The sequence below is a fragment of the Dama dama genome, chromosome 15 (assembly GCF_033118175.1).
Source record: "Dama dama isolate Ldn47 chromosome 15, ASM3311817v1, whole genome shotgun sequence".
NCBI lineage: Eukaryota > Metazoa > Chordata > Mammalia > Artiodactyla > Cervidae > Dama > Dama dama.
In genome coordinates this window covers 87,716,741-87,743,644 of record NC_083695.1, presented here as the reverse complement: position 1 = coordinate 87,743,644, position 26,904 = coordinate 87,716,741, and the positions used below count along the sequence as shown (strand labels likewise).

Below are 26,904 nucleotides of genomic sequence, written 5' to 3'. Positions count from 1 at the left end.
AAAGATAATAAGAGGGGAAAAACTACCTAATACGAATCTAAATTTTTGAAAAGAAAAATAGTATTGCAAAAATTTCTGAAAAGTCAACAAACATTGAAAAGAAATTAATAGAGACAAAGTCAAATGAGGGAAAAAATCAACTTTCATCATGAAGATAGTTCATATTCTCCTCAAAGTAAGATGTAAAGAAAAAAAGGTAATGAGATTAAAAATTAGTTTCAATAAATACAGATTTAGAAAAATCTTCACCAGATTTCCCAAACACAGAACCTAACAATTAACAGATCAATCTCCCCTTCTGACATTCATATGCCTAATCATAAAAGTTAATGCTAACCTCCCAATTTGCTACATTCTATAATGTGTCTCTGTATTCTCTCTAAATTTGATAAAATATCCTAATTTTACCAAAGAACATCCTAAACATAGTAAGCAAGTACTGTTTTCAGTGTGATATGAACCAGAACATCATCTTAAATGACAAAGAGAAGAGTCGGCTCCTTTCATTCATACTCTCATTCTAAGGGATCTTCATTCAAGCATGAATGTAAGACAATACAGAGAAACTACCTTTGAAATGTAGGTAAGTTTAATGGCGCCAACACGTGATGATCCAGAAGGTAGGTTCTATAAACAAATTATTAATATATAATTAATGATCCAACATTACAAATTTATTTCACATAAAATGTCCTATACACACCAAAAAAAAAGTTAAGAAATCAGATGTTTAGATGTCACACTTAACAAATTAACTTTTCAGTTCAAGTATTTACTAGGTTTGAAATCAAGTGGACAACATGGATAACAACACTGAATTCTTTCTGTTCCACCACAACGCATTCTGTTATAGCTAAAGGCTATTTTACTATCATTATAACTAAATTTTTTTCATGAGCTTAACAAACCATAAGCAAGATCAGATTTTGTTTCAGAAAGCAATGGGGAAAAAATATTTAAACATAAAACAAATACAAAGGTAAGAAATTTCAAAAAAGTAAATATATACTTTGTTTTATTAAAATTATTAAATCACATATATCTTTAAAAAGACTGGATTTTCCCCCATTTAAATTATGTTAGTATTTATTACACCATTACTAATCTACATTGATACCATTTTTCAAGAAAATTATTGATACTTTTAAAACCATATGCAGGGAATGTATATATTGGCACATTCATAAAAAATGTAATTATTCTTCCCTTCCCAAGTTTGGGTTATGGTATGTGTCTTAAAAGAAGGAGAATCATTTCTGGCTGAGGCTATCAGAAAGACTCAATGGAAGAATAAAAAGCACTGAAGCTGGACTTTATAAAGTTCAAAACACAAAGAGCAGGAGGGAGAATATTCCAGGCAGAGAAACAGATGAGCTTCACCAAGCAGAAGAGGATGTACTGTATTGAAATGGGAAAGAGACCATGCTGGCCTGTAAAATGGGGCCACACGGGGCTGAAGTAGGAAACAGTGGTTTAAGAACTTAAACTAACAGCCTAATCATAGAGGACCTAAACAAGAAACAAAGGAGCAAGGAATTTATACTGTGAAGACTTGGAGGGAATTACCAAGTCTCAGTCTCAGGTCTCAGTCCTCTCAGTGTGGTAGCTGGGTATCAATCCCTGGTTGGGGAACTAGTATCCTGCAAGCAGCCCCCCCCAAAAAAACATATATATACATCATTGAAACCATTAAAGAAGGCTTGTAAGCAGTTCTGTAACCAAAACTGTGCTTTAATTAACGTATCTTGGACTATAATAGACGGGGAAGATGGAGATGGGAAAACCAGATAGAAGAATCTGGAAAAAAGTAATAAACATAAAGACTGATAGATGATTTCAAAAGTAAAAGTAATAGTAGTCCTGATTTTGAAAAGTTTCCTCCACTGTAGATTAAGGATCAATTTTTAATTTCCTTTATAATAATGTACATTAAAGAAAAAAATCTATGGGCTTATTCTCATGAATGATTAGGAGGTACCTGTCTCAAACTTCTGTAAGCTTAGTGGAAACAGTTAATGATACGGAAGCCTAGACATTTAAAAGACGAGATTCTCAATCACAAATTCGTTATTGTTTACATGGACAAGTCTTTTCAAAACTGTCACTTCTATGCAGAGTAAAACTGCGTTATGTTTTGCTTTAAACTCCAGACTATATACTGATACAAGCTTTTATATCATAAACATGTACATAAAATTATAACTTTCAATGTGTATCTTTAAATGGTTGTCCTTATACAAAATGTTTTATGTTTAAAGGGTTTTTTCTTTTCAATTTGGATAAGGAAATGAAATATTAAAATGTCTTCAAGCTCTTCTAACCACTACCAAAGAGTTTTTTTTCCCAAATACTGCTATTCCACAATTCGAAATCATTATTTTTCTTTTAATCCTCCATAATTCTATCATTTGAACTAGCTGAATACAGCTCTAATCCCATGGGTGAGAAAAAGAAATGAGCAACTATATCCTGACTGTATGACATAAAAGGTCATAGATTAATGACATGGTACAATGAAATATAAGTACCCGGCAGACAAAGGATATTCAAAATACCTAGTTTCTACGAAGTGGTATGATTGCTGCCAATTCACAAAAGAAGTGGGTTTCAAATCTGTTATTTGACAATGGACAAGAAATAATAAACTAGTATGACATTTAAGATAAAAAGGGAAACAAGCCATTTGTTATGAGTTCCTCTACTCATTTTGCGAAAATCCTCTTTCAGGTTTTTTCAAATTCACTTTCTAATAAAGCTACTTAATTAATTCTCCACCATGTCTCACACCATCAACAAAACACAGACAGCCCCAAATTGATTCCCTAGTAATACTCTAGAATGGATTTTTAAACCAATGGTTAATGTAAAGAAAGCAGTGATCAGAGGAAGAATGGCTCCCTAAGGACAGGGTATTAAAATCAGTGAAACAGTGCTAGGGCATGTAACATATGCAACCAGGTTGAATCATATGAAATCACCATTTTTTTTTTTTTAGTAGGTCAAAATAGTAGTAAAATGGTAATTTCGTGTGGTTCAACATAATAATCTTAGCAAGACATTTTACTAAAGTTTTCATGACATGTCTTAATACATTTTAAAGTGACACAAAGCTGGTATTGAAAGCTAATACACTGGATGACAGAATGCAGATTGTAAAAGATTCTTATTAGTTGGTATGAAGAGATAAAATTATTAAGAATAAACTGAATAGAAAGACAGATTTAAAATTCTGCACTCCAAAAAAACTAATGGGCTAAGTAATTACACCACAGAAATTTGGCTTTAAAAAAAGAGTGCATGTGAAAAAGATCTAGCTAAGCACATACTTTAACAAATACCCTCCCTGCTACAGCCAAAGCCAATTATTTTCCAAGTATGCCACAAGGCTCCTTACTTTGATTTCCTGCCCCACCTATTGGGTGAGCACCGAATACCCATTTCTCTACATCTTGGCCAAAATCATACTCTTTCTTCCCGGTCAATTTCAAACGTTACTACCACTTCTGGGAAGACATTCACTCCCTCTGCTAGCTACAATCACAACTTCCCTCTGAAATCCAAGTTTATGTAATACACATATTCTATTTTGTTCTTTTCCTTTAGTTCTGTTTAAGTGGGAAGTACTGACAAAAGGAGATATTCTAAGGAGAAGAGCCTATTATATGAAGACAGAGAAACAATCAAGCAGGTGTAAATAACATTCAGGAGAAACTGTACAAGAGTCAACCAGATCTTACGAAAGAGAGAAATCAAGGGAAGCTCATAAGAACTAAGCACTGGTTTGTGTGGGGAGGAAAATCGGAAACTGGAATCTAGTAAACTGTAATCAGAGGGAGTCAAGAGGGGCTAAGTTACTCCCCACCTTGGAAACATGGAGTGGGATTGTGCAACAGATAAAGAGATGGGCAATAAAAAGGAGGAACTGGATTCATGTTTTTTAAAAAAAGGAGAAAAGAAAATAAACATGAACTTTTGATTTCTGCTGACTTGCTCCTTCTCCCAATGACTTCTCCCAATGATCAAGTAAATAAAGGTATTAATCACATAGCTGCATAGACAGGTTACTATCACCCAAGAAAGTTGGACATAGTCAGAAATAAGGAAGTAAAACAGGGTATTGATAAGTTCAATAAGGACAAGGGTAGAGAAGACACAGTTCCTAGCAAAAGAAAAAAAGCTTCATACAAGGTCAGCAATCAAATAATGTAAACTAATTAAAATACAAACAATCCTCCGAAATTTGAAAGACTCCATGTGGATACAGGACTAAATGTATAGAGAATCAGAGGGTGAAAGTAGATCCATAAATAGAAGATACAAAGAACTAGATTTTGGCATGCAAAACAATAACTAAAGCTGTCTCAACTATAATAAATACTTTTTAGTAATGTGTAGTTCAAACAACATAGTGAACATTAGGGATAAATGGGTCTCTTGCATTAAGGAGGAGACTGAATTAATACTAAGGATTAAGATCCCTTACAACTCAAAAAAATTAGTTTGAAGTTTATAATTTCTTTCAATTATCAGTAGAAGCTGTCAGTAATATCAGGTATGCTGCTGCTAAGTCGCTTCAGTCATGTCCGACTCTGTGCGACCCCACAGACCGCAGCCCACCAGGCTCCGCCGTCTCTGGGATTCTCCAGGCAAGAACACTGGGGTGGGTCGCCATTTCCTTCTCCAATGTATGAAAGTGAAAAGTGAAAGTGAAGTCGCTCAGTTGTGTCCGACTCTTCGCAACCCCATGGACTGCAGCCTACCAGGCTCCTCTGCCCATGGGATTTTTCAGGCAAGAGTACTAGAGTGGGTTGCCAATGCCTTCTCCGAATATCAGGTATAGTAAATGATAAATGTATAAACTTCAAACCCAAGATATATGACATTATATTTTCTAAAATAATGGCTGATGATCAACTTCCAGTTACAATGTGTGAGCTTACGTACATTATAAACCCCTAGAGGACTTGATTATCACCTTATTACCTTTCATATAAGAGAATTTTTTAAAAAACTTATCACTATCAAGCTCCAATTCATCATCTCTCCTTGTTCTGTCCCCATTAGAAGAGAGGATGAGGGGATGTTTGCTTCCGGACTGGACTTGCTTTTCACAAAGTCCTGCTGGGATTACTCAGAACCCCGTGGCCTTCAGGGGTACTATCAATTGACTACTTTTTCAATTGTCGAGTATTTATCCTATTCTCTTTTTTCTTTGACTTTTTGAATGAAGTATAGTTGATTCACAATGCTGTGTTAATTTCTGCTGCATATATATATGTGTTCAGAAAATGAACATATTTTCTGCATGAATTAAGAAAATGAAAGAAAATGAATTCATTTTTATATTCTTTTCCATTACGATTTATCTCAATGTATTAAATATAGTTCCCCACAACTCAAATTCTATATGAAGAAATATAAATGTATTCGCAATATGCATTTTGCCTAATCTAAAAATCAATATTGAAGAGAAAAGAATACCAGACCAGTTGTTAGGGGTTCTGGTTCCTTCTCTGTGAAATAGAACAGAACCTCCTACCAGTCCCTGCTCTCCTCAGTTTTTCATTCCTCACCTGTACAGGTCATCCCCTAGACCAGATCAGCTTAAAAGTTTGCTAGGGACTCATCTCTTGCTTTGCACCTACTTCCTTGCAATATACATCTCAATTTGAATTAAGAGTTTCACAGATAAAGAAAATTTAAAACCATTCAACAGATGATCTCCAGGCCAAGACCTCTCACAGATCTTAAAAATGGGATTCTAATTTTTAATATATGACATCTGCCCCCAATAATTTGCAAGGTAACCAAAAAAAATCAAATTCACAAGTGGCTGTCACTCAAGTCTGACACTAAAAGATGAAAGGACTACACAAGTGCAAGAGAGTCAAATTGGTTAAGCAGCTTATTTACCAAAAGATAGTTGTCTCTATCTTAGAGACAGTACCTCAAATCTAAATAATCCAAAAATTTTCTACCAGAGTTAGAGTTGTTTCTCCCAAGGAAGGAAAAACATAATCACATGCATAAATTTTTATCAAACAAACTGAGCTTCATCTTCTGAACTTTAACAGTAGGAGTTGGAGGTACAGGGCAAGGAGAATAGTAGAAATAAGTAGTCAATAGAAATAAACATATGTTGTTTAGGAAGACCAATCCTAACACCTGCATAGTGTGTCAAATACTTTAATAATTAAAATCCATATGCTTTTGAAGAGGGAACCTTTTGGATTTTACAAACCTGTGGATTATCCATGTACCATACAAAACTATCTTCTCTGGTATCCAGTATGAAGTACCTCCGAAGAAATTTCCCACTGTTTTCATTTTCTTCAATGTCTAGAAAACCACAAATGCGATTCTGACGATCCACATAAGGCATTTCTGAGCTTGAACATTACACTGTTAAAAAAAAAAAATTAGCAGTAAGTAATTCTCAGTGGACTTCAAGCATAAAACATGCTATGGTACAGTTTATTCAACAAAGAGCCTACTTTCCAACATTAGTTGGGAGCTCATTAATGTGAATACATAAAAGCAAGGGCAAAAATCACTTGCAATTAAGCTTACTTTGAGTGGTTACTATATGCAACTGTACACTGATGGGGACAAAGGAGAGCTATTCATCTCAGCTGAATAATTTGCTTACTTTTTTTCCCCATGAGTAGACACCATCATCCCCTCTTCATGTTAATAGATAAAAATTTAACACTGAGTAGGGGAAGTGAGTTTCCAAAATTAGTGAACTAGTAGGTAATGAAATAAAACATGAACCAAGATTCCTGGACTCTAGAGCTTGTATCTTAACCGTTCCATCTAAAACCCCTAGAATTATTAAAACCAAAATGAATCAAAATAAAGTAAGCGAACATGATAAAAACAGACATAAGCAGGTATTTTATGCTTAGTCACTCAGTCGTGTCTGACTTTTTACAACACCATGGACTGCAACCCACCAGGCCCTCTGTCCATGGGGATTCTCCAGGTAAGAATACTGGAGTGGGTTGCCATGCCCTCTTCCAGGGGTTCTTCCCAACCCAGGGATCGAATCCAGGTCTGCAGCATTGCAGGTGGATTCTTTACTGTCTGAGTCACCAGAGAAGCAGGTATTATGTGCGTCCTAACAGAAGACACTAACGTTAGCAATGAGGTGCATATAACCAAAAAAATGTTTTATCTCAATCTGATCAAGTCTCTAGATTTCCCTAAGGTCAACTTGTAACTCACAGGAAATAAAGAACACAGGAACATATCAAACTGCACCACAGTTATTCAATCAGCAAAAGTGGGAAACATTAGGACCAAAAGTCCATTTTCTTCAGCAAATAAATTATTACAGGAAAAAGAGAGAGAGTAGAGAGAAGTTACAGATGAAAAGAAACTTCAGAGGCCTATCATATTTTGGTTCTGAAGGACTGAAATTTTTGTTGTGTTGATTAAAGTTAAAAACCATGACTTGGGTAAAAAGCAGTGTTTCCATCCATTTTTCTCTAAGAAACTATAGATATATGATTCCCTCCCGATGTGATGCAAATCTCTAGACTATCTTACTCTGGGCCTTCTAGAGCAAGTGTCAACATCTTGTGACAGATTGAATTATTTATGTAGCTAGTTTTTCTTTAAACTCGTCGCAAAAATTCAGTTAGAATATGCCCTGATACACTGCTTATCTAAATCACTCATCTGTATGCAGCTAGAGAAATGGTGAAACACACCAAAATGTTTTAAACAAAACTATCCATTATGTTTGTATACATGTGTTATCATAAATCTGACATTTGGAGATAATTTTTTAATGAACTAACCCAAAGTTTTTAAATAAAAACTTCTAAAATGTAACCAAAACTTGAAAAATCAATACACTATACTAACACATATTAACAGGTAAAAACGATCAACTTGTGTGGTATACTGCCATGAAGAAAGACACAGGCCAAAGGAATAGAATTAAGAGTCCAGAGACAAACCCATACATCTGTGGCAGATATTCAACAAGGGTGCCAATATCATTCAATGGGAAAGAACAGCCTCTTTAACAAACAGTGCTGGGACAACTGGCTATTCACATGAAACTTATATTTTTCACTCTCTCAGTCGTGTTCGACTCTGTAACTCCTCCTCTGTCTCCAGACAAGAATACTGGAGTGCGTTGCCATGCCCTCCTCCAGGAGATCTTCCCAACCCAAGGACTGAAGACAGGTGTTGGAGAAGACTCTTGACAGCCCCTCAGACTGCAAGGAGATCCAACCAGTCCATCCTAAAGGAGATCAGTAGTCACTGGAAGGACTGATGTTGAAGCTGAAACGCCAATATTTTGGCCACCTGATGCAAAGAGCTGGCTCATTTGAAAAGACCATGATGATGGGAAAGATTGAGGGCAGGGCGAGAAGGGGACGACAGAGGATGAGATGGCTGGATGGCATCACTGACTTGATGGACATGGGTTTGGGTAGACTCTAGGAGTTGGTGATGGACAGGGGAGGCCTGGCTTGCTGTGGTTCATGGGGTTGCAGAGAGTCAGATGCCACTGAGTGACTGAACTGAAACTGAACTGAATTAGTGTCCAATTAAAATAAATTAATTAATTTTTAAAAAAAGAAAGAAAAAAGAATCTGCCTGCAATGCAGGAGATGCTGGTTTGATTCCTGGGTTGGGAAGATCCACTGGAGAAGCTACCCACTCCAGTATCCTTGGGCTTCTCTTGTGGCTCAGCTGGTAAAGCATCTGCCTGCAATAAGGGAGACCTGGGTTTGATCCCTGGGTTGGGAAGATCCTCTGGAGAAGGGAAAGGCTACCCACTCCAGTATTCTGACCTGGAGAATTCCATGGGCTGTATAGTGCATGGGGTCACAAAGAACTGGACATGACTGAGTGACTTTCACTTTCATGTCTTACACCATATACAAAAAATAACTCAAAATGAATTAATCAAAATATAACAGCTAAAATTATAAAACTTTAGGAAAACAGAAGAAAATCTTCATGACCTTGGATTTGGCAATGAATTCTTACATGACAATGAAAGCACATACAACAAAAGAAAAAAATAAGACAAATTGGACATCATAAAAATTAAAAAATTTTTTTTGCATCAAAGGACATCAGGAAAATAAAACAAAAACATGTAGAATGGGAGGAAATATTTGAAGTCACAGTCTAATATCCAGAATATACAAAAAAACCTCTTATTTTAAGCTCAACAACAAAAATACAAATCCAGTTTAAAAATGGACAAAGGATTAGAAAGACATTTCTCTCAAAGAACAGAAGCAAATGGCCAACCAGCACACAAAAAGATGCTCGATATTATTTGTTACTAGGGAAATGTAAATCAAAAACACAATGGGCTACCACTTCACACCCACTAGGATGGATATAATTAAGAGAGGAAAATAATAAGTATCGGCAGGGAAGTAGAGAAATTGGAACCCTCCTACATTGCTGGTGGGAATGTAAATGACACAACAGCTGCATAAAACAGTTTGGTGGTTCTTCAAAAGTTAAACACAGAATTACCACATGACTCAGCATCTCCACTCCCAGGTATATATCCAAAAGAATTAAATCAGGTACTCAAACACTTATACATGAATGTTCACAGCAACAGTAACCACAAGAGCCAAATAGTGTAAACAACCCATGTCCATCAACATGCATAATACATACAATGGAATATTATCCAGACACAGAAAGGAATGAGCTATCAATACTTTCAATCAAATTCCAAGATATTTTATAAAAACTGATGAGGTGATTCTATTCTATAAGTTGAAATGCAAAGACCTAGAAAAGCTAAATCTATTTTCCAAAGAACAGACTTACACTACTTGATTTCAGAGCTACAGCAATAAAGACAGTGTAGGATTGGTGAAAAGATAACAATAAATACAGGGAACAGAACAGCATCCAGAAACAAACTCATATATATACTGTCAACAGATTTGCAACAGATGTCAATGCAACTCCAAACATCTTCAACAAATGATACTGGAACAGTTAGTGAGCCATGTGGAAAAAAATTAACTTGAAATGGTTTGGAAACCTAATATACAATTAAAATTCTAGTACATATATACACACATCTATAAAATATATACTGATAATATTTTATGAATATATGGGATTCCCAGATGGCTCAGTGGTAAAGAATCCACCTGTCAATGCAGGAGATTCAGGAGATGTGGGCTGGATTCCTGAGTTGAGCAGATCACCTGGAGGAGGCAATGGCAACCTGCTTCAGTATGCTTGCTGGGAAAATCCCAAGGACAAGAGAGGGCCACAGTCTGTGGGGTTGCACAGACTCGGATACGACTGAGCACACACCCACATATATGAATATATACAAATATGAATGAAAGTCTTCATGACCTTAGGGTTAGACAAAGATTTCTTAGGTAAGACATGAAGAGCCTAACCCATAAAAATTGTTAATAAAATGGACTTAATCAAAATTTAAAAACTGCTCTTTGAAAGACACCAGTAAGAAGTCAAATGATGAGCTGCAGAACACAAGAAAATATTCAGTACATATTTATCTATCACATAACACATATCCAAAAATAGGCAAGGAACTATTACAATAAGACAAACAAAAAAATTGGAAAATAGGCAAAAAAACTCTGGACAGACAAGTCAACAAAGAAGATATACATAGTTTTTTAAAAATAATAAAAAGAAAAAAGACATACAAATAAAAATAAGCATATAAAGATGCTCATCATCATTAGTGAAGAAGATGTTGCAAATAAAACCTGTGAGATACCACTACACACCTACTAAAATGGCTAAAACAAAAACAAAGAAAACCCTGGCAATACCTAATGCTGGCAAGGATGTGAAGCAAATGAACACTCTCTCATATTGCTGATGGAATGCAAAATGGCAAAGCAACTTGGGAAGACACTTTGGCAGTTTCTTAGAAAGTTATACCTACCCTTAACAATACAACCCAGCAATCCCACTCCTAGGTATTTATCCAAGTGAACTGCAATCTTACATTTACACAAAGTGAAGTGAAAGTGAAAGTTGCTCAGTCATGTCTGACTCTTTGAGACCCCACGGAGTATACAGTCCATGGGATTCTCCAGGCCAGAATACTGGAGTGGGTAGCCTTTTCCTTCTCCAGTGGATCTTCCCAACCCAGGGATAGAACCCAGGTCTCCTGCACTGCAGACAGATTCTTTACCAGCTGAGACACAAAGGAAGCCCATCTATAGGCAAATGTTTAAAACAACATTATTCATAATTGGCAAAAAGCAGAATCAAACCAAATGTTCTTTAACTGGTAAATGAAGAAACTGTTACATCGAATACAATGGAATACTATCTAGCAAGATAAAGGAACAAAGTAGAGATATATACAACGTGTGTAAATGCCAGATGCATTTTGCTAAGTGAGAGAAGTCAGACCAAAAGGCTACAGGGAGGAGAACAGATCAGTGAGAGTGGCTGACTTCAAAGGATAATTTATGGAGTGACGAAACTGTTCTGATCATGATTGTGATAGGATAAACAACTATGCATTTATCAAAAATAGGCTCACATATCACACAAAGTGAGCTGTACTGCATACAAATTAAAGGAAAAAATAAAAACCTACAGTGATATAAAGCAGACATCAGTTGCGAGGGCTTGTGATAGGCCTGACTACAAAAGAACACTAGAGAAAAAATTTTTTGGCAACATAGCTGTTGCATATCTAGACTGTGGTAAAACAATTATATGAATCCATCAAAACTTATAGAACTGTACACTAAAAGGGGTAAAATTCACTGTATGTAAAATTATACCTCAATAATGGCAATATGTTTTTAAAACATATATACTCACCCAGAATGACTAAAATTAAAACAGATTGGCAACACCAAATATTGTCAAAGGTGTGGGGCATCCAGAATTTACGTATTGCTGATGGGAATGCAAAATGGTACAATCCCTGTGGGAAAAGTTCTGGCAATAAAACCAAATATACACCTAACCCATGACACAGCCACTCTATTTCTAAGTATTTACTCAAGAGAAATGAAAATATATTCATGCAAAGAGTAATTTATAAATATTCATAGCTGCTTTATTCATAACAGCTCCAAACCAGAAACAACACAAATGTCCATCAAAAGGTGAACAGATTTTTAAAACAGAGTATATTTATAACATGAAATAGCACTCTATAATACAAAGGAACTCGTAATGCATACAACAATATGGTCAAAATTCATCAATTGTTTTTTGGGGTTTTTTTTATCAATTGTTAATTTTAAAAGTTTAGTGTATGTAATTTAACTCCAGAATTTTTTAAAAATCCAGAACAAAAAATTCACTGATAAATGTGACTACAAATAATTTTTTTTTTAAATATTCTGTGTGACACATCCTGATAGTAACTCAAAACCAGCAGAAAATACTTGCACCTTACATGACAAAAGGCTAACATCCCTAAAGTTCAGCTTGCAAAAAATGCCAAGGGCAATATATCAAAACTTCAACAGAAAAATCAATTAAGACTTGAACAGATATTCTACAAGAAAAAACATAAAAATGACCCTTAAATATATGAAGAGATGCTCAACTTCACTCATAATAACAAAATCCCAAAATAACATACAGAGATATAACAGACATTGCTACTGACATCACAAAAAAAGGCAACAGACTTCATGTGCCTCCTTGTGGAATTTATACCATCTATCACTTACAGGGGGAAAAAAGTGTAAAAATACCTGATACAAGATCTAACTACCAATTTATAGGAAATAGCGAAGACAGAGAAAAGAACATGTTCAACTATATCAGAGTTTCAAACAGAAAAAATTCAAACTCTTGAAAGTTTCTCAGGACAAACGACATGGTTTCTTCAGAAATAAATTCTAAAGGGGTTGGGGAAAGAAACCTGAGTAAAAACATAAAAATTAAAAGACCTGAAAAGACATAATCACAACATGTAGACCTTATTTAAATCGTTAACAACAACAACAGCAACACTGGTTTATCTAAGGAAACTGGATATTTGAATACCATCTCAAGATATTAAGGAAATAGTTAATTTTTTTTCCAGTGCAATGACATTGTGGTTATATTACTAAGAAAATGGATCCTTATCATCTAGAGGTATTTATTCACACAAAGTGTTACCTGAATAATCTGGAAGGAGGGATGGATGAAGGAGGGATGGCTCAGGTTGATATCTGTTGAGGCTAAATGCTGGGTACTGTAGTTATAACTATTCTGTCTGCTTCTGTGGATATTCACAGCTCTTCATTACAAAAAGAAAAGTTCCCCCCAAAATCTATACTGCACAGAGATACCATTTCTGATCTATGAGACTGGCAAAAATTCAAAAGTTTGACAATATGCTATACTAGTAAGGCTGTGAGAAAATAGGAACTCTTTTAAATTGCTGGTGGGAATGCAGAATGGTACAGCCCTACTGAGGTGAATTTGGCATCATTTAACAAAATCAAATGTGCATTTCCCTTATGACTGACAATCCTACTTGCTATTGTAATTCTGAAACTCTTTTATTTAAATGATAGTACTTCATGTACTTCAACAATAGGCCAATGCAAACATATTGATGCTATGACTATATTTAAAATAAAATAAAAAAACTTATTTGTTATTAAGAATTGGGATTTTCACAGTAAGAGAAAAAATATACAAACGCAACACAAAACAAAAAATTCTACACAATGCATCTGAACTAGTATGATGGAAAGCTATGACAAAGCTCAGTTCAGGTCAGTTCAGTCCCTCAGTCGTGTCTGACTCTTTGTGACCCCATGGACTGCAGCATGCTAGGCCTCCCTGTCCATTACCAACTCCCAGAGTTTCCTCACACTCATGTCCATTGATTGAGTCGGTGATGCCATCCAACCATCTTATCCTCTGTCATTCCCTTCTCCTCCTGCCTTCAATCTTTCCCAGCATCAGGGTCTTTTCAAATGAGTCAGTTCTTCACATCAGGTGACCAAAGTATTGGAGTTTCAGCTTCAGCATCAGTCCTTTCAATGAATATTCAGGACTGATTTCCTTTAGGATGGACAGGTTGGATCTCCTTGCAGTCCAAGGGACTCTCAAGAGTCTTCTCCAATACCACAGTTCAAAATCATCAATTCTTCAGTGCTCAGCTTTCTTTATAGTCCAACTCTCACATCCATACATGACTACTGGAAAAACCATAGCTTTGACCAAACAGATCTTTGTTGGCAAAGTAATGTCTCTGCTTTTTAATATGCTGTCTAGGTTGGTCATAACTTTTCTTCCAAGGAGCAAGTGCCTTTTAATTTCATGGCTGTAGTCACCATCTGCAGTGATTTTGGAACCCAAAAAAATAAATAAAGTCTGCCACTCTTTTCACTCTTTCCCCATCTACTTGCCATGAAATGATGGGACCAGATGGCATGATCTTAGTTTTCTGAATGTTGAGCTTTAAGCCAACTTTTTCACTCTCCTCTTTTACTTTCATCAAGAGGCTCTTTAGTTCTTCTTCACTTTCTGCCGTAAGGGTGGTGTCATCTACATATCTGAGGTTATTGATATTTCTCCCAGCAATCTTGATTCCAGCTTGTGCTTCATCCAGCCGGGCATATCACATGATGTACTCTGCATATAAGTTAAATAACCAGGGTGACAATATACAGCCTTGATGTACTCCTTTCCCTATTTGGAAACAGTCTATTGTTCCATGTCCAGTTCTAATTGTTGCTTCCTGACCTGCATACAGATTTTTCAAGAGGCAGGTCAGATGGCCTGGTATTCCCATCTCTTTCAGAATTTTTCAGTTTGTTATGATCTATAGTCAAAGGCTTTGGCATAGTCAATAAAGCAGAAATAGATGTTTTTCTGGAACTCTCTTGCTTTTTCGATGATCCAGCGGATGTTGGCAATTTGATCTCTGGTTCTTCTGCCTTTTCTAAATCCAGCTTGAACACCTGGGAGTTCACAGTTCACATACTATTGAAACCTGGCTTGGAGAATTTTGAGCATTACTAGTGTGTGAGATGAGTGTAATTGTGTGGTAGTTTGAGCATTCTTTGGGATTGCCTTTCTTTGGGATTGGAATGAAAACTGACCTTTTCCAGTCCTGTGGCCACTGCTGAGTTTTCCAAATTTGCTGGCATATTGAGTGCAGCACTTTCATAGCATCATCTTTTAGGATTTGAAATAGCTCAACTGGAATTCCATCACCTCCACTACCTTTGTTCTTAGTGATGTTTCCTAAGGCCCACTTGACTTCACATTCCAGGATGTCTGGCTCTAGGTGAGTGATCCCACCATTGTGATTATCTGGGTCGTGAAGATCTTTTTTGTATAGCTCTTCTATGTAGTCTTGCCACCTCTTCTTAATATCTTCTGCTTCTGTTAGGTCCATACCATTTCTGTCCTTTATTGTGCCCATCTTTACATGAAATGTTCCCTTGGTATTGCTAATTTTCTTGAAAAGATCTCTAGTCTTTTCCATTCTATTGTTTTCCTCCATTTCTTTGCACTGATCACTGAGGAAGGCTTTCTTATCTCTCCTTGCTAGTCTTTGGAACTCTGTGTTCACCTGGGTATATCTTTCCTTTTCTCCTTTGCTTTTGCTTCTCTTCTTTTCACAGCTATTTCTAAGGCCTCCTCAAACCTTTTGCCTTTTTGCATTTCTTTTTCTTGGGGCCAGTCTTGATACCTGTCTCCTGTACAATGTCACGAACCTCCGTCCATAGTTCTTCAGGCACTCTGTCTATCAGATCTAGTCTCTTGAGTCCATCTGTCACTTCCACTGTATAATTTTAAGGAATTTGATTTAGGTCATACCTGAAGGGTCTAGTGGTTTTCCTTACTTTCTTCAATTTAAGTCTGAATTTGGCAATAAGGAGTTCATGATCTGAGCCACAGTCAGCTCTCAGTCTTGCTTTTGCTGACTGTATAGAGCTTCTCCATCTTTGGCTGCAAAGAATATAATCAATCTGATTTCGGTATTGGCCATCCGGTGATGTCCATGTGTAGAGTTTTCTTTGGTGGTGTTGGAAGAAGGTGTTTGCTATGACCAGTGCCTTCTCTTGGCAAAACTCTATTAGCCTTTGCCCTGCTTCATTCCAGAGAAGGCAATGACACCCCACTCCAGTATTCTTGCCTGGAAAATCCCATGGATGGAGGAGCCTGGTAGGCCGCAGTCCATGGGGTCGCTAAGAGTCGGATACAACTGAGTGACTTCACTTTCACTTTTCACTTTCATGCACTGGAGAAGGAAATGGCAACCCACTCCAGTGTTCTTGCCTGGAGAATCCCAGGGATGGGGGAGCCTGGTGGGCTGCCATCTATGGGGTCGCAGAGAGTCAGACACAACTGAAGCAACTTAGCAGCAGCAGCAGCTACTTCATTTTGTACTTCAAGGCCAAATTCGCCTGTTACTCCAGGTGTTTCTTGACCTCCTACTTTTGCATTCTAGTCCCCTATAATGAAAAGGACACCTTTTGGGGGGTGTTAGTTCCAGAAAGTCTTGTAGGTCTTCATAGAACTGTTCAACTTCAGCTTCTTCAGCATTACTGATTGGGGCATAGACTTGGATTACTGTGATACTGAATGGTTTGCCTTGGAAATGAACAGAGATCATTCTGTCGTTTTTGAGATTGCACCCAAGTACTACATTTTGGACTCTCTTGTTGATTATGATGGCTACTCCATTTCTTCTAAGGGATTCTTGCCCACAATAGTAGATATAATGGTCATCCAAGTTAAATTCACCCATTCCAGTCCATTTTAGTTTGCTGTTTCCTAAAATGATTCCCGCCCATCAGAACAAGATCCAGTTTCCCCCTCAGTCAGTCTATCCCATCAGGAAGCTTCCATAAGCCTCTTACCCTTCTCCATCAGAGGGCAGACAGACTGAAAATCATAATCACAGAAAACGAACCAATCTGATCACATGGACCACAGCCTTGTCTAACTCAATGATTAACTATGAGCCATGCCGTGTAGGGCCACCAAAGACGGACAGGTCACAGTGGAGAGTTCTGATAAGACATGGTCCACTGGAGAAGGGAATGGCAAACCACTTCAGTATTCTTGCCTTGAGAACCCATGAACAGTATGAAAAGGCAAAAAGACAGGACAGTGAAAGATGAACTCCCCAGGTCGGTAGGTGCCCATTATGCTACTGGAGATCAGTGGAGAAACAACCCCAGAAAGAATGAAGAGACAGAGCCAAAGCAAAATCAACACCCAGTTACGAATGTGACTGGTGATAGAAGCAAAGTCCAATGCTGTAAAGAGCAATACTGCATAGGAACCTGGAATGTTAGGTCCATGAATCAAAGCAAATTGGAAGTGGTCAAAAAGGCGACGGCAAGAGTGAACATCGACATTTTAGGAATCAGCAAACTAAAATGGACTGGCATGACAAACCTAGACAGCATATTAAAAAGCAGAGACATCACTTTGCTAAGATCTGTATAGTGAAAGCTATGGTTTTTCCAGTAGCCATGTATGGATGTGAGAGCTGGGCCATAAAAAAGGCTGAGCATCGAAGAATCAATGCTTTCAAACTGTGGTGCTAGAGAAGACTCTTGAGGGTCCCTTGGACTGCAAGGAGATCAAACCAGTCCATCCTAAAGGAAATCAACCCTGAATATTCACCGGAAAGACCAAAGCTGAATCTGAAGCTTCAAAACTTTGGCCGCCTGATGCAAACAGCTGACTCAGTGTAAAAGACACCGATGCTGGGGAAGATTGAAGACAAAAGGAGAAGGGGGTGGCAGAGGATGAGATAGTTGGATAGCATTACTGACTCCATGGACATGAATTTGAGCAAACCTCGGAAGATAGTGGAGGCATCTTACACTTAACAAACTGGGCACAGATATACATCCTCGGCAATCTGCTCCCCTCTGTCCTTCCCATCTCAGTAAATAGTCACTCGCTTCTTCCAGCTGTTCAGGCAAAATCTGGGTCACACTGGATCAAGACTTCTTTCGTTCCATGTCCAATCCATAAGCAAATCCTATTTGCTCCATCTTCTAAATATATCCAGAATCCCACCACTTCTCACCAGACATATTCCTGCCATTCTGGCCCAAGCTACCATCACCTCTCAGTTGGATTATTCCAAGGGCTCTCCTGCCCGCTTCACTCCATTCTCCATAAAGCTGTCAGTGATCTCATTAAAACACATAGTCAAGGGTTTATTCAATATTTGCAAGTAAACATTCATTTGATTTAATCCTTATAACAACAATTTTACAGATGAGAAAACCAAAGAACAGATTTTTTGTTTAACTTTTTATTTTGTATTGGGGTATAGCTGATTAACAATGATATGACAGCCTCAGGTGATCAGCAAAGGATCTCAGCCATACATATACATGTATTCATTCTCCCCCAAACTCCCTCTCATGCAGGTTGCCACGTAACATTGAGCAGAGATCCATGAGTCTCTTAGTTCCATGACCAGAGATTGAACCCAGGCCCACTACAGTGGAAGTGTGGAGTCCTAACCACTGGACCTCCAGGGAATTCCTTTCTCTAAGAACTCTTCCAAAGCACAGAAGGTTTTACAAATAACTTGTCCAAGGTCGTGCAATTAGGAAGCAGCAGAGCCAGGATCCAAACCAGAGGAATCTGGCTCTAAGGCCCATGCTCTTCAGTACTGCATAATGTCACTCTGCTCAAAAAAGCTCTGCAACTTCAGCTGCTTATTAGAATTACCTGATGCCTAGACTAGAGCATCCAGACCAACTAAATCAGAAACTCTGGAGATGGGATCTAAGCATCAGTACATTTTTAAAGCTCCCCCAATAATTCCCATGTTCAGCCAGGGTTAAGAATCATTGTTTTAATTCGATCCCATCGCATTCAAAGTAAAAACCAAAGCTCTTACAAAGATACACAGGCTTCCCCTATCCCACTCAACCTGTCCCAAGCCCCCGTGACTGGCTACACATCTAGCCACTGGATGCCTACTACACTAGACAAGCTCCCCACTCAGAGCCTTTTAACTCAAATATCACTTTCTCAGTGAAGCCTTCTTGACATCCTATCGAAAACTGAAAATGCTCCAAATTGTCCTGCCATCCCATCTCCCCTCCCTATTCATTCCTCTTCTTAGTATTTATTGCTAACAAACAGTATCATTTACTTATTTATCTATTTCTTGTCTGTTTCCCAACACTGGAAAGTAAGCTTCATGACAGCAACATTTTTTTTTCTATTTACTATTGTTTCTCCAGTGCTTAAAACAATGGCTAGAATATGGAAGGGACTCAGTAACAATTTGCTGAATGAAATATTAAGGAACCTATAATTATTGTATCAAATATTAATATTTAAGTTTCCAGACAGAAAGCTGCTTTTTCCTCATCTGATGAAAAATTGTTTAGGAGACTTAACTGATTTGCTTAGATGATAGAACAGATAAAATTGTATTATTAAAACCACCACAAAATCTATCCTTCAGATTTACTTGTGTTCTTAGGAGTGGTTAGCGTATACAAACACTCATTAATTGACGCACACAGTTAAAAACACTTCATCAGTCAGCAACCATGAAGTGAGTCAAAAATAAAACAAAAATCAGAAAGAGAGAAAGAAAAGAAAAGAAAATTCTGAACAGTGCGACCTCACGAGGCCCATAGGACTTCAGCACTGTTTGTTGATTAGAAGTTGAGTGGGAGTAGTCTTGTCCCAAAACTGTTGACAAACACAAAGCCAAAAATATACAGTCATCAAGGATCAAACATCCGTGAAGTCTGACACCAACACCCCCCCTTCCCCACACACACACACAACTCAGGGCTGTGGTACCCTAACCAGTGCCTTATCATCATTCCACTCTATACAATCAATTGACAGAAGACAGGGAGAAAAAAGAAAGGTATTCCAAGTGTTCAGGAAGAACACAGAGAAAGGAAGATGCTGCTGCTGCTGCTGCTGCTAAGTCGCTTCAGTCATGTCCAACTCTGTGCGACCCCATAGACGGCAGCCCACCAGGCTCCCCCATCCCTGGGATTCTCCAGGCCAGAACACTGGAGTGGATTCCCATTTCCTTCTCCAATGCATGAAAGTGAAAAGTGAAGTCGCTCAGTTGTGTCCGACTCTTAGCGACCCCATGGACTGCAGCCTACCAGGCTCCTCTGTCCATGGGATTTTCCAGGCAAAAGGGTACTGGGAGGCAGATGCTATCTACCCACAAACTGTGGAAGGGGGCCCCAAGAGAATCATTCACCAAGATCAGAAGCGCCCACGAGGAGCAGAGAGCGTCACCTCCTTCTCCAGTTCGACGTCAGCTTATGAGGGAGACTGAGTGACTGTTCCAGGGCCTGTGTGAGCAGGGGGACAAGGAGACTTGTTGAGAAACAGCAGGCAGCACACAGAAAGGGTGCAGACTTAAGCAGCCTGCGTGCTGCCATCTGACATCAAGAGGAAGTAAGCTTCCAGTGAGTTAAGTGAAAATTACAGCAGGTAGCTGGACTTGAGCTGTCTTTCTGTTATCAAAAACTCTGGATGGCAGAGTGAAACCCATCTCATCCCCAAACACTCATACGAATCAGCGGGCAGACTGAGAGGACAGAAACAAGGAGGACGGAGTGTAGGCTGGTAAAGGTCTACCCGCAGCAAATTTCACATCCAGGGACTATGCAGTGGGGAGTTTCCCTGCAAGATCTCACCAAAATTTCCCGTTTGGAAGCCTACCAGTCAACATTAATGGCCTGCCATTGTTATTCAAGAGAGAACTTTATTAAGATGGTGAGAGATAGTTGCCTTTTCCCATTTTTCTTCTAACCAGTCCCTGTCCAAATAGACCGACAAAGAGGGAAAAGAGGTATCCAGGGAGCATGCAACAACCCCTCCCCACTGCAAGTGCTTTGGGGATAAAGTGGCCAGATATTGGGGTAAAGGAAAAGAGCGGCTTTCATAGACTGAAGGTCTAAACTGAAATAGATTAGACTGGAGCTTTTAAAAGCTGTAAACGATAGAAAAGCTACCACTTGCCCATGGAGTCATGAGGTAGCAAGAGGGAAGATCCAACAAAGCATGGTTCAAAGCAGTTGATGCTGAAAAATATAACCATCTTAAGTCTGGTTCTCACCAAGCTCAATGACCTGAGGACATATGGAACAGCATCACTGCCCTCACTAATGAGAGGAACACCTGATGTGGAAATCCCCATGGGGGATTTACTGTACCTGGTAAGACGCTACATTAGAAGTCCTCTGAGAGTGCTTCCGATTCTAAGTGTCTGTGACTGTCCTTTCTTCAAAAAGAGGTTAAACTTCTTGAATCCAGAATTCAGATTTCAATGGGTAAATTATTAAGGGCCCAACAGAGTAAAACCACAACTTTTTGAACAATAAAACTCTCAGATTGATAATCTGATAAGAGTTTCATGAAGGAAAAAATATTTAAGACTTCAATATTTTTAAAACTCTCACGACTTAAGTAGACTTAAGTGTTAAAAAAAATCCTAAGTGACTTTGATTTTCTTTTATATTCAACAGAAATTTCAGTTCAAAGAATGTTTACAATATAAAATCCTCAAAATACCATCTTCCTGAATCAAAGCAACTCAGCTAATCAAAGGCTTACCAAAATAAACAACAAACACATGTTTGCTTAAATATCTTCTAGGAATTACAAACTCACATGTTCTTTATCATACAGCAGCTACTAGGAAAAAAAATCACTCAGAGTTCAAATGGTTTGATGTCACTCATTAAGCACAACAAAGTCCTACAGCTATAGCAAATACAACAATTTTTATCTTTATATTTGAAAAATCCTACACTTTTATGTTTCTAAAAATAATTAAGCATTACAGACAAGTGTCTAAAGCCACAGAAAGTTTCTACCCTAAGAACTCTTTCCTGATACCAGTAAATAAATTTCCAAATGCTATGGACTTACAAATGCTCAAAAGAAGTAAAGCTAAATTTTAATATTTATCTCCTACCAAAGCCATTTTATTGTATTATTGTAGATCTAAATGCAAGGCAATCATTTTGAAATTTTAAATCAAATTTTAATATTATCAAAAGTAAAATACTCAAGCATGTAAAAAAGCAATATGTGTATATTACCTCAGTTCACAACTTTGGCAGTTACCGCCACAGAACTTGAAATTTTCTAATAAAGGCAGAAAGTAACTACTGTCACATCTGACTAATTACTACATTTTGTTCAAAAAACTATTTATCTCCCTCATTCTTAAATGACAATTATTTAAACAAGAATAATTATTTAACATCAAGCAGTGCGTCAATGTGAAAGTCCAAGTTAAATTACACTAATAAATTACTTCACAGATTTTATTCTAGATTACAAATTGTCATCAGCAGAAGTAACTGTGGGTTTGGCAGTAGGGCTGTAAAAACTTTCAGGCTTAAATAAAGGTCTTATTTTTTTTAAGCTGCATTAAATGTTTTTTGAGAAAATGCCTTATAAAAAGACAAAATGTTTCCACCTCTCTCAAGTACTTTTCAAGGAGTCTTCAACATCACATCCTATATATTAACAACCAACTTGTGAGTATTGCCCACAGTGACTTTTTAAAGAAAATAACTCAATGCTATTCTTAATGTCCTTAAACAATTCTAAAAAGGTCCTTCCGGCTTATGAACTCAAGGCAGCTTCCTAACAATTGTTTACTTATCCTGTTTCACTGTCTCTCCTAGTCCATGACAAACTCAAATTTACACACCAGTTCTTTCCTATTTTGCTATGTTGCTAAAACTTAGGAAAGGGGGGATACAAACCTGCTACTTCCCGCCTTTATCCAAAGCAACAATAAAAATACTAATTAACAAGATAAAGTGAGGCAGAAAGCAATTTTATACAAATCACATCTCAATGTCACAAAAGTTATCCTGTGCTTACCACAAAGTCCTGGCCATATCCTTTGATATGGATATACTCTTCAAGAGAACCCTGTCAATGGATACACTGTAGGGTTTACAGCTCTACAAAACTGACTATTAACTCAAATTCTGCTAAGCTTAAATATTCTTGCTTAAATCGGCAAATATTCTAACATGTCATTTCCCCTGGGGAGATATGGCCAAATTAAGGATATTTTAAACAAATTCTTTGGGGAAATATTTTTTGCCACAAACATGTTAATATGAAAATTTGAGTATGAAAAAAATAGGCTTTTTAATCAGAAAGAATCTTACTATTTTTTTTTAAATAACAATTCTTCAGTCTTTTGCGAAAAAAAAGTTTTACAAAATTAACTTTTCAAGTTTTTGTCTGAATCATATAAAGGGTACCCAAATTTTACTGAGAAGTATTTCAACGGCATTAAACCAACCGAGACAGTTTGGAAGCCGAGTGCTTGGGGGAAATAAAGCCGACTGATCAGTAGTTCTAGGATAAAAGACAAAGGTATAAACCGCATAGTGCGCTATTGGTTCCAGTCATTAAGCACACAGGAAATAAGATTTTTCTAGTTGAAAAACTAATTCACAAATGGCAATGGCTTCCTTAAAGCAAAGAAAATCGTAACAAAACTGACAACGATCAATCGTAAAATAAGAAAACAAGTATTATAGGACTGGAAGGTGAAATAGGAGGAGAAAAAATGGCACAAATTGCCTGCCTCTATCTTCTATAACTTCCTCTTATATCTGCCTCCAAACAACAACGATCTAGTTTCATTGCTGAGGTGCCCAGCGGGGTCAGATGCTCTGCCGTGGGGCACAACACAACTAGAACTCTACCAAACGCCACTTTCATTATGACAACACTCTCCCCTCTGATGGTCTATCCAGGACGGTCAATAGAAAGCATCCGAAAGAAACCACAAACCATTCAGGCAGGTCCCAAAGCGGTGCGACTGGCAGCTGCTGGCCTCTTAAGCTTTCAAGACCTGGGTTCGCCTCCTCCGTCCTACCTGCGTGACCCTGGACGAGTCACTTCCAACTTTTTCCACCCTATGGTCATTGAACCACGAAAAACCACGAATACTGCAGGATGCCGGCGGGGGTACACTGGGCGGAGTCGACTTCTGACTCGGCGAGTCCTAAAGCGAAAGCGCAGGAAAAAGAAAACCGTGCCCCAGGCGGCTGAGCACCCCCTCCGGGGTGCACAACCCTGAAAGTCACCCCCGCTCGACAAGCGTCGCCCGCCGGGAATCCCCACCACCAACCCCGACAGCTGGCCGGCCGGGCCAACCGGGAGGCGAGGGCGCGACGGTACTTTTAAACCGAGTCACCGCAGAGCTCCTCTGCGACGGCCGCCCGGGGCGCTCCCCACACCCTCCTCGGCCGGACGCCGCCGAGGGCCGAGGTCAGGAAAACAATGAGGGCGCGGGAGCCGCGCGGGAAGAGGGACCCCCGCCGCCCATGACCTCACGCGCGCAGGTGAGCCCGGGCCCCCCGCGGCCTCGCCCAGGTGCAGCCGCGCCGGCTGGCCGGCCAACCCCGCCTGAGGAGGCGCCTCGGGGAGCCGGGGACGCCGCGCCGCCGCCCGCCGCCGCCGCCGCCCCGCACTCACCGGCGCCCGCCGGCCCCTCGAGCGTCCCAGCTCGCTTCAGTCGGCGCCGCGCTCGGGGAGCCCGGCCCCGCTCACCCCTGCCCCGGCGCCGCTCCTCACACTCCTCACGCCGAACTTCAACGGCGGGCCTCGGCCCCCGGAGCACCCGCGCCGCCACGGTCCGGGGAGTGGGGCGGGGGGTGTCCCACAGGCACCCACAGCTGCCGGGAGCGGCGCCCACGACGGCCCGCCCGCGCACTGCGCACGCGTGCCCGCGCCGCCTCAGCCCCCCAGACGGCGGCCGAGATTCCGGAGCGGGCACTCCCAGCCGGCGGGGAGAGGACTACAAGTCCCAGCAGGCACCGCGCGGACCCCGGAGGCGCGGCGGGCCGGGCTCTGGGCGTCTCCTGGGTTCCAAGGGGAGGGCCGCGCGCGGAGCTCTGGGCCCTCGCGCTGCGTTGCATCCTGGGATCCGTAGTTTTGGAGGAACGCGAGGCTTGGCTAGCGAGTGGAGCTCAGGGTTCTCTTATGTCACCGCCGAGAACTTCCAGGCGCAAGGATCTTTAAAAATAGGCTTCATTCGCGACAGACAATTTGTTTGCAAGTAATCCCATAAATCAGTCCGGGAAGTGTAAAATTCACAGGCTGCTGGGTCACCTGAGGGAAAAAGTGCTTTACCAGCTCTTCATGCCAATTCTTTTTTCTCCTAACAATTTCTCTCTTCCTAGAACTAGCCCCGCCTCCCACTTAGTAGGACAGGAGGCTTAGGGAAACTTAAGAATGATTAGTCAAAATTCAGTTAGTCGATATTCAATTAGTCGACGGGCTGGAACATAGATGTCTTATTATAAATATTTATTCATAAACCTACCATGCCATGCCAAGTCCCTTGAGAGGCGCTAGACACACGCTAAAGGGTCGTCCTGGCCTCAGGGAGCCTGCGGTTAGTAGCTAGTCCTTAAACCGGTAGGATAAACACAGCTGTTTAGGAAATGGAGAAACCAAGCAAATTAAAGAGATAGTGGGGATGAGTTTCTCAGCAGTTAGGCCTGTGCTTTAGAGCCCACGTGCTACTGAAGCCCTCAGGCCTTACAGCCCTTGCTCCACCACGAGAGAAGTCAGTGAAATGAGAAGCCTGTACAGCGCAACTGGGGAGCCGTCCCGACTTGCCTCAGCTAGAGAAAAGCCCGTGCACAACAAGAAAGACCCAGCACAGCCAAAAATAAACACATAAAATTATATATTTGAAAAGAGAGCGATGGGGGAGACGGAGGGGTTCTTTGGAGAGAATGGTCAGGGAAAGCTCTCTGAGGAAGTGAATTTTGAGCTGAAACCTGAGGGGGAGGGGGGAATCATTCAGACATGCAAAGAGCTGGCAAAGGATTACAGGCCACGGCTTTCGCAGCACATGGCACACATGAGGCTCTCGATAAATATTTGTTCCGTTTGTGTTCTTCTTGCTTTCTTTCGCCTAACCAGTCTTAGATCACATCCTTCCCCCATCAAAATCTTTAGCAACACCTTTCAGAACATCCTTCCTTATGTGAAGATGTCCAGGAGACAAATCAAGCTGCTGGGACAAAAGGCACAAGATACGTGCGGACAAGCCTGGTGACACGGATGGAACCTTGACGACTTAACCCCTTCTTTATTTGTGAACTGGGTCAAAAGTCTCAGCACTTGGCCTGGCCTCCTGACTCAACTCTGTTTATGAGGCAGAGAACCGGATTTGGAGTTTGCCTTCCTCGGGATCCTTGAGGAAGCTTAGGTATTATCTCATCTGAATCAGAGGTGGAGTTAGAAATAGCCCTAGACTTACCTGTGGACATTCCCCTGTGTGACCTTAGACAAAGGGTGACACTCTACCCTTCTGATCCTCAGTGACCTCAACTGCTCAACCTTCCAGAATGTTCTCAGAGTCCTCTAAGCTGATAGAGAGGAAAATGCTCTTTAGACTGCATGGAATGGTCCCGCCCTGGCTCTTTCAGGCTGCTTGTCTTCAGCATTTCCAAGATGACTGTTCTGTTATCTTTTGAGAAACCTTAGCTGGGCTGCCTTGCTGACACCTGTCTTCCCAGGGCCGCATTTCCTCATCTTTACAATGGTTGAAAGGATTTGTCCTCATCGTAGTTTATAAACTGGCCAGAGCCATTTCCTTTTGTCCACACAGTGGGTTTTATTTTTAACTGAATGGGCGGCTAGCATTTAAAAATAGGGAGATTTCACCAGATGTCATTTGCCTGATCTCTCTGGACATTTGAGCTGCTTGTCCCTGGCCAGAGGGTCTAGAAGGGTCTCCAGCTCCAGAATCCTAGAAGATTCTAGATGGGACATATTTAAACTTAAGAAAAATATTCCTTTGTTATTCTAAAATTCAAACTTAACGTCTTGTGTTTGATCTGAAAGTCCTAGCTCAGCGATTAGGCCACTAAAGCAGAGAGCTCTCGCTCCCTCCAGATG

At 39.7% G+C, this 26,904-nt stretch overlaps 1 protein-coding gene across 7 annotated transcripts in view; it reads right to left on the bottom strand.

Moving 5' to 3' along the window:
• The window catches only part of PLEKHA1 (pleckstrin homology domain containing A1), a 53,204-nt gene extending 28,518 nt beyond the window's left edge, over positions 1 to 24,686 (bottom strand). For 2 of the 7 annotated variants that reach the window (XM_061162818.1, XM_061162819.1), the window contains exons 1-3: positions 24,466 to 24,676; positions 6,242 to 6,402; positions 571 to 627 (exon numbers count right to left, since the gene is read on the bottom strand). In XM_061162818.1, coding sequence (XP_061018801.1) covers positions 571 to 627; positions 6,242 to 6,382 — 198 coding nt within the window. In that variant the 5' untranslated portion in view covers positions 6,383 to 6,402; positions 24,466 to 24,676. Of the gene's footprint in view, positions 1 to 570; positions 628 to 6,241; positions 6,403 to 23,778; positions 23,916 to 24,465 lie in introns of those variants that run through there. The other 5 variants (XM_061162815.1, XM_061162817.1, XM_061162813.1 and 2 more) reach the window with 5 other exon arrangements.
• Positions 24,687 to 26,904: the final 2,218 nt, after the last annotated feature.